This window comes from Lagopus leucura, unplaced genomic scaffold (genome assembly GCF_019238085.1).
Source record: "Lagopus leucura isolate 7727_CA_CO unplaced genomic scaffold, USGS_WTPT01 Super-Scaffold_100009, whole genome shotgun sequence".
NCBI classification, from domain to species: Eukaryota; Metazoa; Chordata; class Aves; order Galliformes; family Phasianidae; genus Lagopus; species Lagopus leucura.
Genome location: NW_024962266.1, coordinates 12982224 through 13004236, shown reverse-complemented (window position 1 = coordinate 13004236; position 22013 = coordinate 12982224). Strand labels below are relative to the sequence as shown.

Sequence of the window (22013 nt, the reverse complement as noted above, 5' to 3'; positions counted from 1 at the left end):
TAACCCTACTTTCCTTCAATTCCTTTAACTACTCAGGTTTTAGGTTGAATGATTTCCTCTTTGTTTTTTTCCCTTGACTATTTCCCTCTATTCTGTAGCTGGAGCCTAGGCTCTGCAACAGAGCTCTTCAGCTGAGACCCTAAAGCCAGGTGAAATTAATTCAATCATTTATATCAAGGCCATAGCAGAGAGGTAGTCTGACAGAATGGTGTCTGACATGGAAGCCTGTATGAAGAAAAGTGTGTTGCCATGTTGAAAAAATGGCACCCATTGACATTCATTGCCACTTGCTGAACATCCATGGAAACTAAACAGTGGATGTCAGCTCAGTATGGTGTTGGATGGCTCATTTCAGAGGTGGTGACAGTGACATGAAAGACAAGCCATGTTGTGGAAGACCATTCACAGATGTAACACCAAGAAATGAAAAACGTCTCCATTAGCTCAACTGCACAAATCAGCTACTGGCAATGACTGTTGAAAAACAGCATTTTGTAGCTGAGAATTTACTCCATCAAACAGTGCTATCGTGTCTCTGAGTCTGTTGCACTTTCCATGGAAATAAACAGGAGGTATTACTTTCAGAGCAATCTACATACATATGAATATTACAATTTCTGTCAATGCAAATATAGGAACATGCCATCAAAAAGGCTACTTGAGCTGGAAAAAGTAGTTTGGGCCAAGGCAAGATGAATTAGAGAAGACATGCCTCCTGGGTTTGGTTTGTTTGTTTTTTTTTAATGAAATGTAACCAGTCCTCTTCCAACAATCCTCAGAACAAGAGGAGTTCCTGAAGAAAATCTGATTAGGTTGACTGTTTTTCAAAGTACATTTCTCAGAATGCAATTTTTTAGAAATACACATTTGTATATTTTTTAATTCCTTACATTTTTAATGATTTGTTGTACAGGAGGTGAACTGGGAGCAAAGAGGATTTTTCCCATCAGCAGGGGCTTCACAGCACTCCAGGCTATTTTGGTTAAAGGGTTTGATTCCAAGTTCTGAATCAATTCATTGCAAAAGGGTGCTAAAGACAGAAAGACAAACAGACTTTATGTAACTTTCCTTCAATTTTACTACACGTAACATCCTGCAGGGCTTTTTGCTGGCAACATGGACACCTAAATGTATTATGAAACTGAATAGGATAAGCACATTTTGTAATATAGAACAACGTCTAAAAAATTGAAGAAGATTGTAGATTTTATAGTTGTAAAGTAGACATCAGAGAGTACAGAATAGCAAACAAATTTCATATTGTTTCACTCCTCACTATGGTAGTTGATTCTGATATGGAAATATTTTCTTTCTCCTATCAGTCATTAATTCTTTCACAGAATAAACTTAAGGACTGGAGATTCAGCAGTTCAGAATTTGATCTTACAATGAACTTAGAACTAAGCATTTTTACATAAGCATTTCAATCTTACTTCTGAATTATAAATTATTTTTGCAGTCAGAATGGAACTTCTCTGTTCCCTGGCTAAGGAAATGGAAATACTGGATCTCCTACTGGTCTTGTGAAAATTCAGACATAAGTAGAGTCAAGTATCAACACAGATAGTGGAATTTAGAATTCTCTCTGGTGGTAAAACGCTCACCTCTACTTTGCAACCACACAAACATATCAGTCATACCAGAAGGAACAGACAAATACAACAAAAACTTACATATGTAACAAAAATAGTGAGCGATCTCTATATAAAAAAAAAGATGAATGGAAAATTAAAGAGGACAATAAAAAGACAAAATAATGAATAGCAGAAAAAATAAAGTTGGTTTCTCCTTGATTTCTTTCTTATTGCAATTGCAAGTAAAATTATTTTATCTGTCTCTAATTTCTCAAATCAACTGCTTTAAAGCATTATTTTATAAAAGCCATAGTGGTATTCTAACATACACTGCATATGTCCACAGTACCTATCATGGTTTGGTGGAAAAACTTACTGGTTGTATTATCATAAAGATAAATGGATTTCTTTGTGGAATCAATCCCCAGGAAAGCTTTGTAGTTGTTATCTTCATACCAGTTGAAAGAAAGCACTCTGGATCCACCTCCTTCTGGGTAGCCACAGAAAAGATCAGAAAGGGAGCTCACCAAGTGGCCTAAGGATTCTGGTATTCCATCTTGTACAAATGGTTGCAAAACCACTAAAAGGTCCTGAACGCTTTGCTTCCTGGCTAGCTGCAGTAAAAAAAGATTTCTTTGTTAATTGCAACCCTCAAAGGAAGAAAGTAATTGGAGAGATCTCCATTGTGAAAGACTTTGTGCAAAGTCCAGAAGCAGTCAGAATCCGACCATTTCATCTCTGTGCTGGTTACAGGCACCATGTTCAGTTCTTGTTCTTTCATGTCTATTCTGAATAAATCAGTAATAAATCAGCTTCAGAATTGCTAATGCTTATGTCCACATTTATTTTGTGATGAGGGAAGAATGAATTTCTAAGAAAGCATTTCTTTCCAAATAATTCTGTTTTCTTTCTGATAAAGCTGGTAATGGGAATAAATAGAATAAAGGATAAAAGACTACACATCACTCAGAAAAGTGATGCCTTCTGTTATTAGACCACTTACCTTTTGCACTGCTTGGGAAACATTAGATAGCACCCTCCCCCAGGACCTGAGGTCAGCACCTGCCGAATTTCTGTCCAACACAGTGGGAAGCTGCGAATACATGAGAAATACAGATGTGTTTTGAATAGCTTATAAATAACAACAGCTAATATGGTAAGAGAACAAAATCCAAATGGCATCTCTAGTTCAGTGAGTTATTTGGAACACTGTCTAGACAGTTTTGTTGGTCCACAAAACCATCACCTGCACATAGACTCACATACCAGGTTGATTGAGTGGTCTTACTCTCATGAGGCTGAAAAAGTCACAATCCATTGGAAGTATAGCTTGGTATGCTTTGCTTTTCTAATCTCATCACACCAAGAGGTGCAGAAATAAGGAATGAATCAACAGCCATTTATGAGAAGCTTCTTCTTGGACACTATTCATTCAGTGTGATGTAAAGAGTCTTGTTAGCTTTTTAATTTATCAAGTATTCATTCAGGAGGCCACTGCTTACCACTGAGGGGAATTAGCTGGTAGCACCTGCAAGAGCTCCTGATTTTCAAGAAACAGGTGACACCATAGCATGCTGTCATATACTACTTCACTTACATTGTTGCATCCAATTCCAGGTGATGGGGATGAGAGACTTCTGGGTTTTGGCAGCAGAGCAAGCAGCACAGTCATAGTCTTTCTTCCATATTGTGTTAATATTGAGGTATTAACCGTCTCTCTCTTAGGATTACCTTACATTCTTTTACCATTTGTAGTAAATTTATTCTTTCCTTATCTTAATTTGCACTTGAAACCATGATATTACTCTGCCGTGACAGCAAAGTCGAATCGATTCTTTAGATTTAGGATCTGCATAGTACAAAGCTGCCTGCTGTATACAGCAAGCTGCCGAAGCGAAGATCTCATCGTAAGTTACATAGTAAAAAACAGCAAGATAAATGCAGTGTTGCAAAATACAAAGTCATAAACCTGGGGAAAACCAACACTGAATACATACACAGCGATGGACTATCATGGAAAGAGACCTTGGAATCATCACAATTAGTTCTCTGAAAGCACCAGGGAACATTAGATAATACTAGAAAAGAACAGAGAGCAGTTGCAAATATATATCATTATATCATCATATACTTATCTCCATGATACATGGATACTGAACTGCGGCTGCAGCTGTGGTTCATTTATGGCAAGGACACGGTAGAAATACGAACACAAAGAAGGGCAACAAAAATCAATAGGAGGAAAAGCTTCTGTAGAAAGTGTGATTAAAGCCAGTAGAACTTGTTTAAAAACAAAACAAAAAAAAATTATTTGTATAGGAATTGTAATTCAAGTTGCACCATGGCTTTGACTTTAGAGTAAAATTCTGCCATGTTGGATGAAGCAGACAGGATGGAATAGCTGGGGTTACTTCAGATCCCTAGTAGGTTGTGCTGCATCTGCCCTGTTACACAATCTGAGAAGAAAACACTGATTTTTAAATTTTATTTGATTCTTTTAGTTCTGTTGTATGGTGAATTTCTGTTATCTCCTAAAGTATGTTCCAAAAACTGTCTACTGCTCCTGCTGATGGTAGGCTAATAATCCTACATCAATAGTCACACATTTGCAGTAGCAAGTGAACAAAGACTGCTTAAACAAACACTGGTGATGCACTATGAAGAAAATTGTTGAAGTTCAAGGAAGTATCACATAAGTGAGGATCATTGCGTTAGCACTTACCAGCTGAAATAGCTTAAAGAAATCAACATTTGCATACAAGGCATCTTCTACTCTCTGAAGGCTTTCCTGGGAGAGAGCACACATGGCCTTATGAACAGAAGGGAGGCCCCTTCGGCTGCTGAAGATAATAAAGCGGTTCAAGAGCATCTGACTACAAGCAATGTCCTTTAGCGTCAAGTTCGGTACACCATACACAAACTGCAATCAAAAACAATTTATTATTTCATTTTGTGAATCTTCAGACCTGTGCAGGAACAATTAGAGATTTATAAAAAATAGGCATTTGATAGCAGCACCTGCTAGTATTTTCATGAATGGCGGGAAGATGAGGTCAGCGTAAACACTAATTCTTCAACAACCCTCATTTTGTGGTATGATAGATCACCTCGCCTTCAGACAAACTTTTCTTCTCACTAGAGATTCCTCCTTTCATTGCATCCTTCTAATGAGTTTTCTTGACTTTCTGGCATACAAGCATGCCTGAGGCCATGCCACGCTACTTATTCTTATGGTTAAGCTTTTGCTTGCTTGAAAGTATTCCCCCAGGACTAACTAAATATGCCACACAACCCTACTTTTTGTTTAGCCTTATGGTTCTGTTATCATCTGACCTAAAAGTGAAAGGTAATTCCAATAGTTCCTAAGCTTGATTTCCTTCTCTTTTTTACTTTAGTTATGATTATTCCCTAATGCTTCCAACACAGCATTATTCATTACCACTGTGTACAGGCATACAGCCAGACTCTACAAAGTCATTTTACATTAAACTAGACCCAACCTACTTATTTCAACTACTAATATAAACATGGAACAGAAAATAAAAAATTTCTCCAGTGTTTAATGAGTGGGAGTAGTTTATAGTTAAACCAATGTAAATAAAGAGTAACTGCACAGAAATCAGTGCACCTGGAATTTTTATTGTTGTATCAGAATACGCTTGGAAGTCTGAAATTTAGCTCTCCTTGCTTTATAATGAACAGAATACATAGTAATATAATGAAATATAGCACTGGAAATTGCCCATAAACTAAAGTTCCCATCCTCTGTCCATCTCTTCCATAGCACAAATTGTAAGGAAAAAAGTTCACAAAAAGTTCACAACATCACAACATGATGGCTCTAAGTCCTACCATTTTGAAGACACACACACGACTTTCAGACTACAAAAAATATATACTTGCATTATACAGATTGTGTATAATGACAGTGCAGAAGAAGAGATGCATATTTCCAGAAATCTGGCAGGTACTGTCCCTATCATCCCTGCACATAAATGTATATTAACATAATCTATTCTACTTACACTAGGGAGTCTGAGCACAAGTACAGCAACAAATCCTTGAAGAGTTCTAACATAATACAATTTTAAAAAACAGGACACCTGAAATCAAGTGCACAGCAGTAATTAAATTAACCTCCATCAATTTCCTCATCCTTTACACCATTGCTTGGTCTTTGCAAATATGTACAGTCTAAATAATCAGTCCACTCAGCCCAGGCTCTTTGCAAGTGAATGTTCTTCCGTAAGTAGACATGGCATGGCAAGTACTTTAAGCTATTCAGTAAGCAATAGTCTACATACTAGATTATGAATTTTTAAAAATTAAATTACAAATGTGTGTCCTCAGATAGTGTCTTTTCACCACACAATTTCACCTACAGGAGAATCTCCAAGTGCAAGTACTGCTAAGAAAGCAAGACTCACTTTACAGCATAGCCAAGACCTGTGAGACAAAACAGGGCATTCATGCTGCATTGTTAACACAAGTTAGAGAGAGGCAGAATGCAAAAAAGCAACTGATAGGTAGAGTCTGGCTTCCACAAAGATCCTCCAAAACATCTCAATTTGGCCACAAACTTCAACATTTGAATTTAACTGACCTAATGACTGAAGAAATAAAGTCTTTCACTGACATCACAGTTCTGGAAAGGTGCATGTGAAAAGAAAACATTCTTTTAACTGTGCACATCTGACTTGGCGTAGTCCTTACCATCCAATGAACTGCAATACAGCTGAGCTGCACGGGGAGGCAACCTGGGAATCTTACTTTGATTTATGAAATGAGGAAACTGTGACGTTAACATAATTGAAGGAGATTAAACACAGAAAAAAAGAAAGGTTATTTACAAACAGTAGCTGCATTTCAAGAATGTTCACAAACAGATGGGTTTAGAAAAACATAAAACCTCCGCCCTTCCAATTTTTCCGGTAGGGTGGGTTGTTGCCAATCTTTCCTGAACTTACTGTGTTTAACATCAGCCTCTTATTCTTATCTTAGAATGACTCAAAAAAACAGGTCCTCAGAGGAAAAATTCAATACTTTTTTTTAAATCAATGTGTCACTTTGTCTAAAGAAATGAAGACCAAATTATTATTTCAGCTAGTTGCCTGTTTGATCAGGTTTAGTTTTCAGCTCTGTGTGTCATTTCCTGCATTCCCAGGCAGCTGGGACCTAGATCTGCAGCCAGCTGTTGGCAGCAATCAGGCTCTTGTAAACAAGCTCTCAGCTTACTTTTAGCTCAGTCAGCTCTATTCCATTTCAGCCAAGGAGAAAGGGCGTCCAGTGATATGCAGGCAGAGTGGAGTGGCATGAAGAACTGGAGATGAGCTATTATGGTAAAGGCTAAAGCCAACCACAGATCTGTATTCCAGTCAAAGATCTGAGACTTCGCCCAGAACCAACCATGAGCAAGTTAAACGGGCTGGTCTTATCAATAAGATCTATAAGAAAATCTGGACATGAACCAGCAGTGTGTTCTTGCAGCCTGGAACGCCAGTGGTGTCCTGGGCTGTGTCAAAAGAGGGGTGGCAAGCAGGGAGAGGGAGGTGATTGTGAGGCCCCATCTGGAGTATACTGTATCCAGGCCCAGGAATCAGCACAAGAAGGATGCAAAGCTGTCAGAGTGAGTCCAGGGGAGGGCCACAAATTCAATTAGAGAACCAGAGCTTTTCTTCTATGATGGAAGGTTGAGGGAGTTGCAATTGTTTACCCTGGGGAAGAGAAGGCTCTGGGGAGAGCTTATTGCCATTTTCCAATACCTACATCACTCAGAGGGTGGTGAGGCAGTGGCACAGGCTGCCCAGAGAGGTTGTGGGTGTCCCTTTCCTGCCAGTGTTCAAGGCCAGCCTTAATGGGTTTCTGGGCAGTCTGATCTAGTGGATGGAAACCCTGCCCATGGCAGGGAAGTTGGAACTAGATGATCCTTGAATTGCCTTCCAACCAAGGCCATTCTATGATTTTATGAATTGTGATTTATTTCCCATAGCAGAGTAAGTATTCAATTGCCATTAAAAATAATTCTCTTAGAGTCTTTTGAGAACCATGAGATCAGATTTTCCTCATTCCATTGCTCTTGGAGAAAGTATTCATAGCACCTTCTTTCCTCATAGCTGTAAATCAGCTTCTGTGAGACGACATTATACACCCATGATAACCGTTAACAAGAAAACATCATGCAGAACAATGAAAGTGGTGTTTAATACCAGATTTCTACCAGCATCATCTTTAACTGATGCTCATTTTTTAACAATTCCTAGTATAAAAAGAACAGCATCTTTTTCTACAGCAGCACAGAGAATACAGGAGGACAGTATGTTCCAGCAGGCCTCGAGAATACTTCCGGAGATGAAAGCACCATCAGTCCTGCATACATTAGCAGCTGAAGGATTTTCAACAGCAGATGAATGAAAGCCGTTGGGCAGCTAACATAGTCTAACAAAACAGCACACAGTTCTCCTGGGACAGCAGAATTCTAATGTAGAAGAGGAGTGGCAGCAGGGAGGAAAAAAGAAGCCCAACAGCGTATCTATATTTATTTGTATTGTCAGAAGCTGCAAGGAAACAATTTTCTGCTGTTTCCGCAGATACAGAGACGTAAAAGTTGGATGTATCAACTGATACTGCTGGCTATGTTATGGTCTTGTGGTATTGCTTCATGACCAAGTGAGGAGTGGGGAGATCTTCTCTTGATACTAATCAAGAACACAGCAGATAAGATCTGCAGCCAGTCAAACTATCTGGAATCTGTGGGGCACAAAAGACACTGAATGCAAGATCATTAATCTCCTCCGTTTTTGGCTGCACACAGTTCTAGCATTTGTGTTTTATGTGATGGTGAAAAAGAATTGAATTTTGAGCCTCAGTTATTCACTTGTTTCAATCCACACACTAACACAGTGTAGAAATAGTTCCAGAGTTCTGATTCAGCAACATTCATTCACTAATACAACATTCCCCTCGACTCCCACATACCAGTACACACAGTTGCAGAGACAGCCTGGACTTGGTCAAACACAATCCACCATTTAGCTGCTACAGGAGTGATCTGACCTGCAGTTTTCACTGTGAATTTTCTGAGTGGGTTTGTTATTCAGCTGGAATCCAAAAAAATTAGGTCTGCTTTCACACTCCACCGCTAAGGTAAGCATACTACTTTGCTGGCATTGGGACAGAGAATTTAAACATAAAATTAGGAGCCTGAAAATTGTTTTCTGCTGTTAATCATCAGAGCAGTTGTCCCAAAAAAATCTGAACAACTACCTTCTGCTTTTGAGAAGTCTTTGATCACAAGGACATACGCATCGCTTGTCAGTACCATTTCTTAATATCTTGCTGTTCAGGAGCAATGATGGCATCAAACAAAATACCTCTGTTTAATACATATGCAAAATACCCATAGAATCACGGAATGATTTAGGTTGGAAGGGACCCCAAACATCATCAAGCTCCAGCCTCCCTGCCACAGGCAAGGTTACCTATGTGAAAAACTTTCCCTGATATCTAATCTAAACCATCCCTCCTTCAGTTTAAAACTGTCAAGACAAAAAGCATTCTTCTAGGTCCATAAAAAATACGCAGCCACTAAAGCAGGTATATAGCGTGAAGTCCCCACTGAAGCTACTTTGCATATACAACTCAAGAGGCTGTATTTCAGGCAGGTAACTGGTAGCTTTTGTATTCCACCCACCTGTTCAGGGCGCACTTGAGCATTAACAAGCTGGAAAACAACTGCATCAGGAAGGCCAAGATTTTCCATTAAGAAGGAAGTGAGAGTCTCCCCATCTTTCAAAATGTCTAGAATTCTTATTCCTCTTCCTGGATAAAGAAAAGAGTACAGGGATAAGTGAAATGCCAGATAAAGGAAGTTAAAGAGCATCTCAAATCCTAGTTTAAATCTGCAAAAATTATGTATTTTGGCTCACCAGTGACTAATGGGGTCCAAAACTACTTTTGAAATTCACAATAATTTTAATATTTTGCTAGAGAACGCTTATCAGAAAATAGTCACTGCTAGAACTCTCCACATCTGATTTCTCAAAGATGCTTCAGAGTAGGACTTCAGAAATACAAGTACTGATAGCATCCCTAATTGCATTTGAAAGTCTCTGCCTTTTTTCTGCTTATTTCACATGTTCAGATCGAAGCATGCTATTATTGTTAGTGTTACAGTCCCTTCTGCTGGGCCTTGTGTAAATAATTTCAGTCAGCCCTTTACACTTACGTTAGTTTATCATTTCCTGTTGATAATTTTATCTATTTAACCCGATTTTACAGTTTTTGCAAAAACAGCCCCTTAAAAATCTTTCACAAGCAAAACTTCTTATTTTCCTTTGAGAAGCAATTGCTCCTCCATGTATCCATTCAAGCAGTAAACACTGAAAACATTATCAGGTGCCTGTCTCTTGTGTTTTCTCTGATGCCCTTCCTGGTACCTAGGCATAGGGGAAGGAGAGCGGGGAGAGTGGGTCAAGAAAGGAGGATTCAAGAGGTGAATCTGGTTTAAGGAATCAAGAAAAGGAGCAGTCTTCGTTCTGGCATCTGGTAATTTTTCATTTTTCAGCACTGCAACTGTAATATTCTGTTAAGGATTTTTACAGGCAATGATAGAAAGCAATGCATACACATACAGAACACATATAGTTAATTACACAGAACATTTTCCTATACAGATAAAAGTGGCTATTCACATTTTGTTACTTTTGCTCTGGAACCAATTTTTTTTTTTAATTTAATTACACACATTAAAAATAGTTTCCAAAATAACATTAACGTTGTATTTCATAGGAATTGGGAGCAATGTGCTATTTTCTGGTTGCTAAGTATATACAGGATGCAAAGGCAACCCCCTCAAACTACGGGGTCTGATCTTTTAGCAAACCCATCGCACGTCATGCTTTTCTGACATGAAGCCAGATGATTCTCTCTAATTTTTTTTTTTTTTTTTTAAAGCCACTAGTTAATGAATTTTTGGTTACCTTGTCAAACAGTAAGAATAGTCACAGTCAAATGTGAAACACATTAAGTTACTGTTAGTCCCTGCATAGTAATTACTAGATGGATTTCATAAGGCAAAATTCAGTGGTCTAAAGGACACATAGAAAACAATTACCTGCAATTCTTTCAGGATTTGTTCTCATTGTTTCCATAAACTGAGTCATAATGATCAGTTCTTCCCAGACTCTGCCAAGGTCATGGATTTCAGGGGCTTCCAGTAAGAGCTCCTGAGCATCTCTATATACTCTTGCAAGACTGAAAGAAGAAATAAGCAACCAATGATAATTTAAGACTGATGACTATTATGAACACTTCATATATATACTTTCAAATTTTACTTTCTCTGTGGTAGGGATGAGGAGAAAAAGTTAATTTATCTTCATCCTTGAAACTCAAAGCTCAATTTTCTGGTGACAAGAAAGTACTTTCAGTGAATTCAGTTACATATGGGAATCCACATGGTTCAAAGGGCTACTTGTGTGGCAGAAGGCTGGCCTCTCCTACACTTACATTACCACACACTGTTGGGGAGACCGGACCTTCCCATACAGCACTCCATATCTGTCGTGCAAATATGCTCCAGTTATGACTAAAGATCAGCTTTGGCAGTTAAACGGTCCACACAGCCCTGCTCAGCTGGATAAGTGACATAAAATCACCAGATAAAGAATCCTCCTCCCTCTCTCAGTTCAGACCCTTCTAATGTGGTAGTAGCTTTTAAGTGCTTTCAAAACATTTCTTCTAGAAGTGGGAGAACAGCAGTGCCCAGTTTTACCAAAGGCAGCTGTTCTGGGTTAAGACATACATTTCAAGCAAAGATGCAGTCAGGTCCTGTGTTCATAAACAAGTATGAAAAAAATTTATTAGGAGCAGAGGTGGTTAAGCACATCTAGGAACTAAATGTCACAGGCTTCTTTTCCTTCTGCTGTAAAACAGAGATAGAATTTGAACTAATACCTGTTAAGAAGCACTGCATTTCTTTAACAGTTATGCTTTCCATATATGGAATGGTAAGTCCCAGTCCTCAAGACTTTTTTAGCTTACAGGAAACAGCAAACAGGAAGGACAAAATTCTTTCAGAAAACACAATGTATTTGCTTCCTTTGTAATGCGCTGAATTTATTCTGACTCACAAAGGGACAGTTCACTCTGCAATAAGCAACTGAGAAAAGCCAGAATATATATATATAAAACAAACTTTTAACTTCACTGTGTGACTGGCTGTACCCTCAAAAAGCTCAGTTGATTATTTTAAATCCTGTTCACTAGGAACAAAACACAAAAATCTAATTTAACATCAAGCCACGGAATTAAATGCTACCAGAGCCTTGATAGCACTGGCATTGCTAACTCATTGGATGCTCAAAAGGGAGATTTGGAATTATTTTTTTCCTAACGAGTTTTCACTCTAAGAGTCTTTGTCCACTATATGCTGCCTCTCACAACTCAGCTACAACCAACAAGGCAACGAAGCATTCCCACAGCCCTTTTCCATCAACAGTCCAGAAATCTCCCATTCTCCTGTCTTATTACTTACCTTAGTATCTGAAAGTTACTGTGCTGGTTAAAGCCTCTCAAACATATAGCCAGAACAAGTGCTATACGAGAAGTGGTAGAGCAGACTATCTCTTGCTGCTACTTCATGAAAGCCCTCATTCAGGGGTAACAGCTTAACTCATGAGAAAAGAAAGCTTAGAAGCTTCGTACTCAGAAATATTTATCTTGAAACAGTTAATGAACAGCAGGCAATAAAAAAGAAAAAAGATGATTTTATCATATGAATACACATTCTGTAGAGACTAGTGGAACTAAATTCCTTTGAAAAAGGCATCAACCAACCACCATGAGCTCCATTCTGACATTGTTGATCTCTGTTGGAATGAAACTGACTTGCTAGAACAGATTTTTTTTTTTTTTTTTTTTTTGTCTTTTAGTAGTTGCATCCTGTTGTCCTAAGTGCTCCCCTTTCCTCTTTTGCTTGCAACACAGAACAATTCAATAAACTATCCTCAGTACACTGAAGGATCAATCTAGGCAGGATGAAGATACTTCATCCTTTCTCCTCATATCACCCACTAAGTGCCAACAGGTTCAATAGGTGTCAAGGGCAAGCTATCAGCAATTGCTTAGCAGGCCTGCATTATGGCAACCCCCATTTTAGACACAGAGCTCTGCTTACATGGAATTGTTGTAGTTGGACACAACACCTGGACTCTCTCCACGGGTTGGGCTGCGGAAACAAGGATTGTTCATGTTACAGAAGATGCCTTGTAACCATGGCAGTGTTCCTGCGGATGGCATTGCCTTGTTTGGGAAGTGACCTGGAATATGGAAAAAAAAAAAAGTGTCTTTTCTGATGCAGTCTGTGTGAACCTTAATACTATTATGGGCTCAACGTATTTCTCAACAACAAAATTATAGCTACCTACAACTTGAAAGAATCTTGAGACCTTATGTTAAATCCAACCATAAAGTATCTCAGGAGAACTCAAGCTTTTATTTCACTCATAATTAATTCTCCCGATACGTGGCTATAAATAACTAAAATGCTTGCAGCAGAGCGTGTCTTTTTGCCATTAGAGAATAACACTTAGCAAACAGGCCCAGTGCACCTGTCCGAGATGTCCTAGGCATTATCTAGCACAAGACAGAGTATTAAAATGTCTTACATTCATGTTGGCGATACAGTGGATTAGCTTTCCTCAGCCAGACCAGGGCAAGAAATAATGACAGAGGCCATATAAGCTCCACCAGAATACGAAGCTGGAAAAAAAAAAAATCTATTCAAAACAAATTTTACAGATAAATCCTGCAGAGTCACTACAGATTAGAGAGCTGAGGCCTTTAAACATAGTGGCAATGCCCAGTGCAGCATGTGCCCATGGTTATCCTTTCCTATTCCACCACTTTGAAAGGACACTCAGAAAAGGCTAGGATTTCATCAGAACCCTGTGAAGCATCAGCATCAACTCAGTGGCTTTCTCACATCCACTAAAAAAGTGTTTAAGGATACTGACTGTAATAAAAAGACATAGACAGTAATAAGCTGCCAGGCAGACTAGATGTAGATCTAAATAGTTCTTTCACAACATGGATGACTCTAAAAATACAGTAAAACAAGCTGTGATGGAATAGGTAAATAGGGATTTTATCCATGCTTTTTGCACTGTTGTCCTCAGTAGTAGGCTTTTGGCACAGCGTAGAGACTTTTGCAGAAGTCTACATTTCTTAATCTTTACTTTTGCTTCTTTTCAACACCACTCACTTCAACATTATATTCATTTTCCAATACTGGTGGAAATGTATATATTGAAATCAAGTGTCTTATTCAACAATGTGTAATTGCCCATCCAAGGCCACTTTACTGCCCAGGTCTCTGAATACACGTAGACATCACTTGATAGCCATGATGAAAAAGCCAACAGCACTACTTCACTACAGAGCAACATCCTGCCTGGTTTTTCAGGCTGTTTCCTCCACTCCTGTTTTTCAGTTCTATTGTCTCTGTGTTTTGGCAGAGGTTTGAAACTACAATCCCTTGATCTTGTGACACAGGCTTTGGGCTCTCAGAATCAGCTATGGGCTTCTTGTGTGCATTTACATGGCACTTTTTTCCTCACTCCACAAGAGACAAGACAAACTCTTTCCAAAGCTGGGTTGCAGTACAGGTGGCAGGAAGACCCTCACTGCCTCCTTTCCTTTACTCTCTCTTCCACCATCAGATACAAAATATGCAACAGTAATGCATACAGCAGCAGGATAAAAAATGGGTCACACACGAACGTGGATTTTGTTGTTTGTTTTTCTCCCTTTTTCAGACAGAGGCATGCAGGGCAAAAGGTACTCCACAGAACAACTAAGAACAGGGTTTTGAAGCTGTCCTACTTTTTCCATTGTAGCTCTAATAGCTTCAATTAAGATCAGCTATGATTTTGGCAAAAAAAAGTAGGAAGATTTACACCAGGCAACTGTTTCCTACTTCACACTTTGTCTCAAGGTTGTTGTTTGTTTGCTTGTTTTAAACAAACAGAAAAGAAACACAGAAAATCCCATCACCTAAGAAGTTACGATGCTTCATATTTTTAAAGTCAGACAAAATCTTGCTAGCAGTAAAGGGCAGATGACCAAATTATTAGCCTAGGAAGTCTGCCACTGCACAGCTGTACAGTATTATAAGCCGTTCTCGATACCAAGTGTGTCCACAGGGTCTGATTAGCACCAACATAACCAGTAAACATGACATTTAGGACAAGCACTGTGCAAATCAACTCAAGAGGGATAAGAACTGGAAAAGATTACTCAGTTGTTTTTGTTGCAGGTAAAACTGGGTAATTGCTCAGAAGGAGGATCTTGCTCCATTCACAGGAAACACAAAATCCTCAGACTTGAATTCAGTATTACCTTCTCTCTGAGCTAACTAACTAGGGCGGGACTGAAGGCTAAAGCAAAAGGAAAGCCTCCATTCAAGTTGGTAAACAGTGTGTTGTGTGATGAGGACAGATAAAGAGCTGTTGGCCTTCTGATACTTTCCTGTAGTTCTTTTCTTGAAGTCATAGACCTATCTCAGTACCTACTAGGAAGGCTTAGAGAACAGTCCATAACCCCACAGAATCATGAGATAAAGAGCAGAAATCTTAGCAAATCTTACACACAGAGACATGTAATATCCACATGGACCTGTGATGGATCAAGCTCAGTCATGTGATTCTATATATCTGATGAGGCGAAATTGGCTGCAGATCATCTGTTAACTGTGAGGAACCCTTTCCTCTTGTGAATTAGGGCAAATGGTGAACTATGGCAAAAGATTGGGCCTGCCTCCCAGTTTATGGTACTGCACGATGGTTGCCTAAAGCAAGGCTCATTTTCCCAAAACACATTCTTGTAGCTGCTTCTGATGTTACAGATTTTTGTTTTGGCTACCTTGTTTGTCTGAGTGGACAAACAAGCAAGTAGGTTTGTATAAGCAAAAAACAGAATAATTTTTACTGACTCAATTTTAAAATTGTTTTGCCCTTCAGAGAAGAGAACTTATTTCTTTATACTTAAAAGCTAGGAATGATCAGCACAGAAAGGGACCTCCGGTAACACCTAGAAATTACAAGGCTAGCAGTTTTGAAATTTCTATAGGAAAAACATGATTAAGAAAAAAAAATCCAAAAACACAGCTAATAATTCTAAATGAAATGTCTGTATAGGTTTGCTAAAATCAAATAATATTTCACACACTGAAAACACTGAGTGCAAAGATCCATTTGCAAGAAATTAAAAAACTATGTTTCAGTTCTCTCAGCATAAACACTCAAAGATCAGAAACATGTGGATTTTCTTTTGTTGGGGTGCACGTTTTTCTGAACTTGAGAGTCAAGCTATGACAACTCCTTGGCCATCAGTTTTGCAAAGGTGTCCTTATCCCTGGTGTAATTTAGGTTAAGAATGGATTGGCGAATTTCATACCGCATTAAAATACAAGTTGTCAATGTTGCATGCATCAGCTTTAGCTCATAATGCAAACTGTGAGACCAAGTCTGCAGGGAAGATATGAAAGAATGCACATTCAATTTGTCAGTGGAAAAAAAGAATCAGATAACCCTTTGACCCTGTAACTTTCAGCCTGAGTCACTGGGAATGTCTTTAAAACTTATGGAAGTGAACAAAACAGCGACTGCAGTTTTACACAATAACATTTTCAGTATTTAATATCAATCAAAATCAAGCAAGCAATCACCTAAGTGTGAACAAGAAAATGGTTTGGAAAGTGGACTGTCTCAGCTCCATCAGCAAAATAGCTGTAACTGTTAGAGGGAGATTCTATCTGATTTTGACCAAGAACTGAAACAGTTCTGGATAAATTTTTTGTTACAGCTCCCAAAATATGATGGCACAGAAAAAAGTGACGTCAGCGTAATTAATCACTTCACCTCTTCCCCTGACTCATTCTGGCACTGCTGATCTTTGTTATCAAAGCAGAACAATCCCCTTGACTGCTCCAGCTGCACACATGACCAAGTGCTCTCCTTTATTATTCTCAGTTTGAAATGAGTGGACTTTCTGTATAGGAGCTCATAGGAAGCTTTCCCTGAAAATTACCTTAACAGAAGTAGTCACTGTATATTTGAGTGTATCAGAGGACCAAGACCCTTTCTGGAGGCTTTGACTCTAAGAAAATTTGGCTAAGAAAAAGAAGAAAGAATGAAATATGGTAGAAAGTTATAGAAAAATCTGCTCTGAGTTTCACAAGATCTAGAAGGATTTGAAAGGATTCAAAATACTTCTGACTTTCAATTTATTTATCATGCTATTCAAGCATATTAAAAATAAACAATTTCACGTGAGCGTCAGACTCTAACTAGATTCACATGTGGGAGCAGTTGGGCATGAGGAGCAAATCTGAAATTAGGAATCAAATCTCCCTGAGCTGAGCAGCACCCATAGCATTTTCCCAACCTGACAAACTATTACTGCCCACAGCTATTCCCCTTGTATGTTGTCCTATTTAAACAAACAAACATTTCTCTATGCTTGGTGGGTTAAAAATGGCCTTGTAAACTGTACCATCAAGATCCCAGACTTATCTGACTGAGGAATTGGTTGTTTTTCCAGGCTGACAGATGTTCCACTAGTCAGTTCATCCAAGGGTCTGCACGCCCAAAGCCGAAGTCCAGTCACAAAATTTTTACCTTTTGCCTTTTTCGGAGGATCCAGTTCTTCCAGAGTAGAAGTCTGATTTGCCTTAGGAAGCTCATGCTTCTGTATCAGCTGTCCCTGGTTAATCTACAACAAAGGACGCATCAACATTTTTTCAGCCACCACTTCAAACTGAGAAAAATAACAGTTTTCTGTTCTTATTTTAAGACTATGTTATCATAGAAATTGGTTCCTGTCATTATCCGCTTCACTTCATTTTGCACTTGATACGCTATTATACATAAAAAACCTCTGCCTTTCCTTTGTTTGGAGACTGTTTCCTGCAGCACATTTTATCAGCATCAAAAAGCAGGACATAAGAAAAGCATTTCTTTCGAACAAAAAAGTGTCACTAGCACTGTCCAGGGACTTGCAAGTAATGCAAGCAATTAACTGTTGCATCAGTTATCAGATTAAATCAGTGCTTTCAAACTAATTTTTCAAAGAAAAGATGAACTGAACATTAGTGTAACATTAAAAACTAGCTATGATAACAGAGCAGAATCAGACTTTCTATTTAGGCACTGTAAATGTGTACTGACTAGCACGGCTTGGAATGGATTTTATATAGACAAATTAATTTTGCTGCAAAGAAACGCAATAAAACCAACAGAAAATATACCCCATGATCTCAGATTGATGTACTTTCAAATAAAAAACTCCCGGAACACTTTAACAGCGATTTGACTGAATATAAATCGTTGTATGATCTGCTTTCTAGCCTCATGCCATATTTTCATCACCACATATTTTACCTTCAAAAGGAAAAAGAGAACTGGACATATAAGTCAAAACAGGTGCCTTTCAAACATAGGGACCTGTTTTAAAACAAAGAAACCATTTAAACTTGCTCTATATATCAACTTCATACTCACAGCTGCCTTATGGGATTTAAATGATTAGAGAGTAGTTTCTTGAATGGTGAGTGATTGAGAGCAAGTGGAAAAGGAGATGCAAGTTAGACATTAGAAGACTCTTCATAATGACAATAATTACGACAAAAACCTGATTGTTGGAGGTTACCCAGGCTCTCTATCAAGAACTGCACAGACAAGACTGCTCTAGATGTGATGGTTTGTTGAGACAATCTTGTCACTCTTCTAGAATTTTTTTTAAATACCTATTAAGTGGGAGAGGTTTTGTTTGGTTTTAAGAGGCAAGGCTTGGATAGCACATCAGAATACACTGGCCTAATCTTTCAACATAATGTTAGTTGACACAGAAATTGGTAATATTTCTTTGATAATTACAGAAAATCATCTCAGGTGCACATTTTAATCATCCAGGAAGGGGGAGGACAGCACTGGGGAGGACTGGCATGAGTCCTTACTAACTTTACTGGAAAAGTTTCCAAAAAGCATGAGGATCTCTTCTGGCACACTGAGCATGTAAAAGGTCTGGATCAGGATATCTGAAACCTTGCTTAGCTACAGTTGGCTGTGTTGCTTACTGGGGATCAAATAACAAGACATCAAGTCTACAGAAAAAAAACCAAACACATGTAAAACTGACGGTGACAGAAGTTGCAGCATTTTCTATGTTTTGTAGGCCAACCATTTCATGCAGTTTTCAGGGTCACTCCAACTGTAATGATTCAAGTTCCACAGGGAATGAGATTAGTTACAAAATACAACTGCTGTTCCAGAAAGTAAATAGATTAACGCTTGCTGGTTTGAAGGCGTGCACTTCTTGCTCTGGTGCAACTTCTCTCCAGTCTTATTTCTGGTTACCCAGAAAAAGAGGCCAACTCCCACCTCACCACAGCTTCCTTGCAGGGAGTTGCAGGGAGCAATAAGCTCCCTCCTGAGCCTCCTCTTCTCCAAACCAACCAATCCCAGTTCCCTCAGCTGTTCCTCGTAAGACTTGTGCTCCAGACCCCTCTGCCATCTTCCTCAGAGCTGACACTAGGAAACCAGTTCAGATCGATCACTTGATTCTTGCATGTGGACTAAAGACAGAAAAAACTAAAATTTGGACACTAGCATTCACCTTTTTTCCCTCTCGTACTCATTAATTGAGGAAAAGCACATCATACTCTTTGGACATTCACCCAGTCCAGAACATTTCTGAGAAATTAACTGTTGGAAGGGCTTAGAGTCCAGGAAAAAAAGACTGGCTGAGCTTCAAGACAAGACTCTGGCACTGATGCTGTTTACAGCAGCTCCTGCACCTGAACAGACTGATGCCTTCTAAGAACATTCTCACTTGGAAACGATCCTATATTTGATTGCAGGCAGCTCCAGAGACCACCTTGCTGTTGCCATTAAAGTGGCACCTGCAGCTCCTTAGGAGTTCCCACCGAGGTTCTCTTTGCTGAGCTGCGGACTGTAGGCAGTCAGACAGCTCCCTGATGCTTTCACATTACACTCAGGACTCTTAAACCTGTTGCTGTTCTCAAGGATGAATCCTACAGTTAAATAAATGAAACAGTTTTTTTTCCAGCTTCTCTTACCCTTTTCTAAACCCCAGACACTGCAATCTTTGTACAACTAACTGCTGTGAAAGAAAAAGCAAGCCTTCATGTCAAGGCCATACAATCTGTACTCTGCCAATGGCCTGGCATCTCCACTTCTTCTGGGCTCATTAACAAACTATCCAATACGTTTTTTCAATCTCATGGAGAGATTTCCTCATAGCGCAGTCTGCCAGCTCATGTTCCTATGCTGTTTTTAATGTATAACATACCTGTATTATCTTCTAACTTCCAGTCTTACAGTTAGCAAAAAGAACTGCAACGTAAGGCCATAAATGGGATCAGAATTGCCAGACAGAATGCCTGTTAACACTTGCCCTAGAAAATCTAGATTTTTCTGATAAACTTCAGATTCTGTAGCAAAACAGTAAATAACGAGTGACTCATTTCCAAGCCAGAAACATTCCTTCCTAACTGGGCATCACTCAAGAGGACTAACATAGAAATATATTGTCAGGGTTTAACTCCACTAATTTATGTAGAATAAAACACTACAATGAAGTAATGGAGGAGGTCCATGATAAAGATAGTACCTAGAAACAGTGCACTGAGAGCTCCACATGGGCTCAGCTTCTGAAGTGATTAGTCATGGTGTAGATATATCTTCATTCTTAAAGGCAGCAGCATTCTGCCCACAAGATCAGTGATGGCTTGAAACAACTGCAATTAGGAACAGTACAGGTGTTCAGAAGAAATTCAGTTACAAAAAAATGAAGTTTAACAGTAAAGATATTAATGCCTCTCCTAAAAACTGGAAAAACCCCCACACTTGTGAACTTACTCAGCTTTTCCGAAGGTAATGCAAATCAAGACTGTTAGTATTTAGAATGGCACATGCTTGCTGCCCGAAGATAACAGGTTTAAGGGATGTGATTTATGCCTATGGCATATATAAATCTGTTTTACTAATTCTGCTTTTACAGGAACTGGCTCTCCTTCCTGGGGGCTCGGTGTGGGGATCTACAAAAACAACTTGCTCCTATCAGCACTGAACTGTAGGAAGATTCTTTCAAATTCCCAAGCACAGAAAAAAAAAAATCCATTTACTCTCTGGCTTCCTTTATTTTTTTTTTCCTAACAGTTAATATTGTAGAGCGCTACAGTGTACTACACATTATATTCTATAACATTCCATCCTATGGAATACTTATACAGAGAAGTGAATAAATAGTTGTGTGCACATAGAGAGAACTGCATCTACACAGACAGGATGGAGTCTTCTGACTTAAGTTCTGCATTCAGTTATCCTAAATTCCTGTGGAAAACCCAAGTGAAAAGTTTCTCAGATTTTTTCCTGATGTGTTTCAGATAAGATGTGACTTGAAGGACAAGAACATGCAGTTGTGTCAAGTAGGTCAATTTCTTGTTATGGTAGCTAGTGAAAGAATTGTAGAAAAGAGAGAGAAAAGGAAGTGAGTGGTGACACTTGAACAGATGGCAAAGAACAAGATGCACAGAAAATGGAAGAAAATGTACTGCTCATAAGGTTGCAGACAGAATGACTTCAGAAGCACTGGCAAGAAATCAGAGAAAAGCCACTTAAACTTCCTTTTGAAAGACACGCATTTCTAAGAATCAAAGATGATAAGAATCTAACAAAGATTCCTCTCGATTTCAAAACAAGCAAATGTGGCACCTTAAATAAGTCCTGTGACACGCAGGCTTAGCAGTGGACTAATTACCCCTATCTATGCAAGGCGTACCATGGTTAAACACACAGCATACCAGGCACAAACTTGGCAGGAATGCTTTCTACATCTGCCATAAGCCGATTTACTCACATAGACACTCAGCTACCAAGCAGGAACTGAGGAGGGAGTTTTTTTTCCCTCACGTTCACCCTTCTCAAATACTTCATGTTTTGCAAGATTTAGGATGGATTTTTCTTCCATCTGTGAGAATTATTTCAAGGATTCCATCCAATTTCTATTAGAAATTGAACTCGTATCCCTTTACAAAGAGGAAGTGCAGACATAAACCTTAGTTCTAAAGCCTCCTGCTGTGCGATGTATTTCCACGCTGACATGTTTAAATAAAACAGCATTAGTTCTAAGTATCAGAACTTCCCTACTTCGCTAATGCAAAATAGAAGCAACTTGTCCCTTTTTCCCAACACAATTAGTCTGCCTCCACTGACAAGCATGATGGCCTGATAGAAGCACATCTGTAGAGCAGAACAGCAAGAACTCAGAGCCCAGTGCCCAGATGAGGTGCCTGCGCGTAACTTCAGGTGAGCTCCTGAACGCAGAATGAAGGCACATGAATGGCTGCAGCACATCGGG

General features: G+C 39.0%; 1 protein-coding gene across 1 annotated transcript in view; it reads right to left on the bottom strand.

The window, feature by feature from the left end:
• The window catches only part of ABCA4 (ATP binding cassette subfamily A member 4), a 67213-nt gene extending 49896 nt beyond the window's left edge, over positions 1–17317 (bottom strand). The window contains exons 1-9 of the mRNA XM_042873661.1: positions 17252–17317; positions 13241–13334; positions 12751–12892; positions 10687–10826; positions 9265–9392; positions 4297–4494; positions 2578–2667; positions 1951–2188; positions 891–1030 (exon numbers count right to left, since the gene is read on the bottom strand). Of these exons, the coding sequence (XP_042729595.1) occupies positions 891–1030; positions 1951–2188; positions 2578–2667; positions 4297–4494; positions 9265–9392; positions 10687–10826; positions 12751–12892; positions 13241–13334; positions 17252–17317 (1236 nt within the window). The remainder of the gene's footprint in view (positions 1–890; positions 1031–1950; positions 2189–2577; positions 2668–4296; positions 4495–9264; positions 9393–10686; positions 10827–12750; positions 12893–13240; positions 13335–17251) is intronic.
• Positions 17318–22013: the final 4696 nt, after the last annotated feature.